General features: G+C 38.7%; 1 protein-coding gene across 1 annotated transcript; it reads right to left on the reverse strand.

Annotated features, from left to right (window-relative positions):
- Positions 1–359: 359 nt before the first annotated feature.
- Positions 360–2,770, reverse strand: LOC112748686 (cyclin-dependent kinase inhibitor 7). Its single transcript, XM_025796928.3, has 4 exons — positions 1,712–2,770; positions 1,411–1,466; positions 936–1,103; positions 360–811 (listed from the first exon to the last, which is right to left on the reverse strand). The coding sequence occupies exons 1-4, from the start codon at positions 2,045–2,047 to the stop codon at positions 742–744; spliced, it is 630 nt and encodes a 209-aa protein (XP_025652713.1). The 5' UTR covers positions 2,048–2,770; the 3' UTR covers positions 360–741.
- Positions 2,771–3,297: the final 527 nt, after the last annotated feature.

A 3,297-nucleotide genomic window follows, 5' to 3' on the forward strand; every position in this document is an offset into this window, starting at 1 on the left:
TTCCCACCCTCGCAAACACGTGCCCGTAGCTTACACGGCATGGAGCGTGTACCTGCCCCTCCCACTCCCAACAATTAAACACAACCCACATCACACCTCCACCTGCTCTTTATCACTCGCTAATTTCTCCATTTTCACTGTCTGCTGCTTATTAATCTTCTTCCTCCTCATTTCTCTCTTTTATCCTTTTCCCCCTTTAACAAAACTTTTTCATACATGTATCTATATGAAAAGAAATGTCCAAAATCAAAAAGTGAAAAAAGATATAATTAATCATACAATCATTGACTTGACGCCAGCAAATAAACAAACGAAAGTTTCGGGGGGAAAAGAAAAAAAGAACGAGACGACAGAGAACATTAACTGGGAATTAACATAATTTATGCACATTAATATAAAATATAACCCGTAGTACAAAGAACAAACGAAGCTGAATTTCGGAATTTTCTTTTTTCACTCTTAAGCACGACGAACATATATAAATTAAAGCTGTACTCCAGAACAAGAGAGTCCTGGTTGGCTAGCGTAAAGAAGAAGAAGAAGATAAGATGTGAAATTAAAATACCTAAACTAAACGTAAGAATAGAGTCAGCAAAGTGGCATGTTGAGACGGGATCATATTCACCAGTAGTAATAGTAATAGTGTGTCTTCTTTCTTCATGAGGTTGGCTTAATTGATAGCGTGTTGGAAATGGCGCGAGCAATAAGCTAAAAATGCTGTGATGCATTTACCGGCCTCTTCTATGGCTTCAATTCAACCCACTCGTATCGTCCTTCCAACGGCACGTCATTCCCAATATCATAGTTATACCTGCAAAGAATTTTTCAATAGGAATGAAAACCATGATGCTGATGATGACGTCTAGAATGTGATAGCAAAATTTATAAAAGTAAGAGTAAGAAGAGAAATGTGAAGATACTAATTCTGAACTTACTTTTCTTGAAACCTTTTCTGGATGTCTTTCTCAGCTGCGGCGAAGAATTCTTCGAGCTCCAACTCCGTTGGCATGTTTTGCACCGTTGACGAAGGACGACGGCGAGAATCGGTTTCCACTGACTCCAGCTCTTGTGAATTGTCTCGCCCTCCATGGTTCATCTCTCTCCTGCACTCACCAATAATGGCGGAAATGCAACCAAACGTTATGTGCAGCTATGCGTATGTTCCGTTACTGAGTTACAAGTTAATACAGCACATTCAATAGATATAGTGAGATGCAAATTTTGAACGGAAGGAATTATGGCTGTTGAGACCCATTTATTTCATGCTTTTTTTTTTTAAATATAATTTTCAAAAACTACTCAATGCAGTTGGATTATTATTGAAGAGTTTCAAAAAGAGAATCCAATGAAGTCTGATGAGGAAATTTCAAATTTAAAAATTAATGGTTAGAGATCCGTTCAATTCAAAACCTTTCAGTTTCGTCTCCACAATTGCACGTAGATGTTTCAACTTGCGCGCTCTCCACCTGAAAGACACAAAATAAATCAAAATTAAAATAATAAAAAAAGTTGAATGCGGTGCATTAAATTTGGAGAAATAAATAAAAATACTGAAGACAATGAGAAACAATTAAGTAAGGAGCGAACAAAACGAAAGTTCAATAAAAATCTGTAAGCTCCACTAACAACATTTATTTTTTGTTCAGTTCAGAGAATTTATATAGAAAACGAAAGGAGCTATTAGCTATAGCTCTTAGTCAATTTCTCATACCTCCAGATCTGACAACTCGATCCTCTCCTCGTCATCCCCAACAGATCCATTGCTGCAACAACAAGACACCAGGAATTCACCGGAGTTAGGGCTAGAGCACCTTTCCTCCGTCGCCGCCTCCGGCAGAACCGCATCAACGACGGAAGCAGCGCTTCTCCTCCTTCTCCCGAGCTTAACGATTGCTGAAGACGACGCCGTTGATAATTTTCGCTCTTCATTACTGCTCCTGGCTTTGTTTATCTTCCTTCTCTTAGGTGGTGTTGGAGGTGACGTGGTAGCTCCCATGGCTAACGCAGCTTGAGCCCTTGTCCTCACACCGACCTGAGCAATCTCCATTGCTGGCTTCGAACGCAACCACGTGCTCCCGCGATTCCTTTCCTTACACTCTCTCTTTTCAGGTGATGCTGCGTTTCTTTTTTTTTTCTTCCTTATTTATTTTGATTACGTTAATGTAATTGTGAGAGAGAGAGAGAGAGAGAGAGAGAGAGAGAGAGAGAGAAGGGAAAGTGTTAGTGTGTGTGTGTGTGTGGGGTGTGTGTGCGTAATTTGGTGGCGCGTGTAGTACGGAGACGACGAAAAAAATAGTGATAATGACGAAATGGGTTCAACGGTTGTGATTGGGTAATTAGCACACTATATGTTTAATTTTATTAAGTGATGGTGCGTTGTATCGTGGTGGTCCAGACTCCGTTTAACAGTGACGGGGGAATCTGGAAACGGAGGGATTTGACGGCGCCGTTATGAGGGGTAGGAGTGGGTTGCGCCGAAGGTCTGGCCAATGGAGGAGCGACACGTCATTGGAACTGACGGTGGACGGAACAGGCTAAGAACGGGGGATGGGGAGCTTTTGGGGGTGTTGGAAGAGGATTAAGGTGAGTTGGTGACTTGTCAGAGGCTGCAGTATGGAAGAAACGAAGCGCCTGAATCCTGAGTGTGGAAAGAAAGGAATTAGAGAAGAGAATCATGCGGTTACGATGAATAACGATCATCATATATTTGCGTTGCGTTGGCGAATTCCGTTTGGTGGAGAACAGGTCTTAAGCAAAATAATTGTGTTCTAAACTTAATTACGGATATGACCCTCCCCTTAATAATGAAACGCGAAAATGCCATTTTCGATAACCCACACGCCCTTTGCCTTTGCCTTTCTCTTTCTCTGTCGTCACGCCATCATCCACACGAGCATTGATTTGACGTTTTCCTCTAAAACAGCATTATATTTTACAGTAATAATAAAAAATTAACTAAAAATGAATTAAATTTATTTTATTTAATATTTATTAAATAGAATTAATAAACATTAAATAAAATAAATTTAATTTGTTTAAATTATTTTTTATTATTTTTTAGCATTATCGTTTATTTTATTTGCACAATTAATCTCTATTGTTTCTTACTTTATTTTCGCTTCTTTTCCTATCATCAACTATGTCGCCAAATTTAAAAATAAAAATAAAAATAAAAAAAATAATCTAAAATATCTGCCGTAGTTCTGAAGGAAAATAAAAGTAGAAAGAGATATAAATAGTTGTTGATATGAAAAATGATGTACAAACCGTTAGTTGCTACGTTGTTTTGAGAAGAAT

This window comes from Arachis hypogaea, chromosome 15, assembly GCF_003086295.3.
Source record: "Arachis hypogaea cultivar Tifrunner chromosome 15, arahy.Tifrunner.gnm2.J5K5, whole genome shotgun sequence".
NCBI classification, from domain to species: domain Eukaryota; kingdom Viridiplantae; phylum Streptophyta; class Magnoliopsida; order Fabales; family Fabaceae; genus Arachis; species Arachis hypogaea.

What these genes read in the sequence shown, in the direction of transcription:
- LOC112748686 (XM_025796928.3), bottom strand. Translation starts at nt 2,047, where the DNA reads ATGGAGATTGCTCAGGTCGGTGTGAGGACAAGGGCTCAAGCTGCGTTA. An exon ending in TGTGGAGACGAAACTGAAAG is followed by an intron (nt 1,104 to 1,410) that starts GTTTTGAATTGA and finishes TGGTGAGTGCAG; the next exon opens with GAGAGAGATGAACCATGGAG. An exon ending in CAGAAAAGGTTTCAAGAAAA is followed by an intron (nt 812 to 935) that starts GTAAGTTCAGAA and finishes AATTCTTTGCAG; the next exon opens with GTATAACTATGATATTGGGA.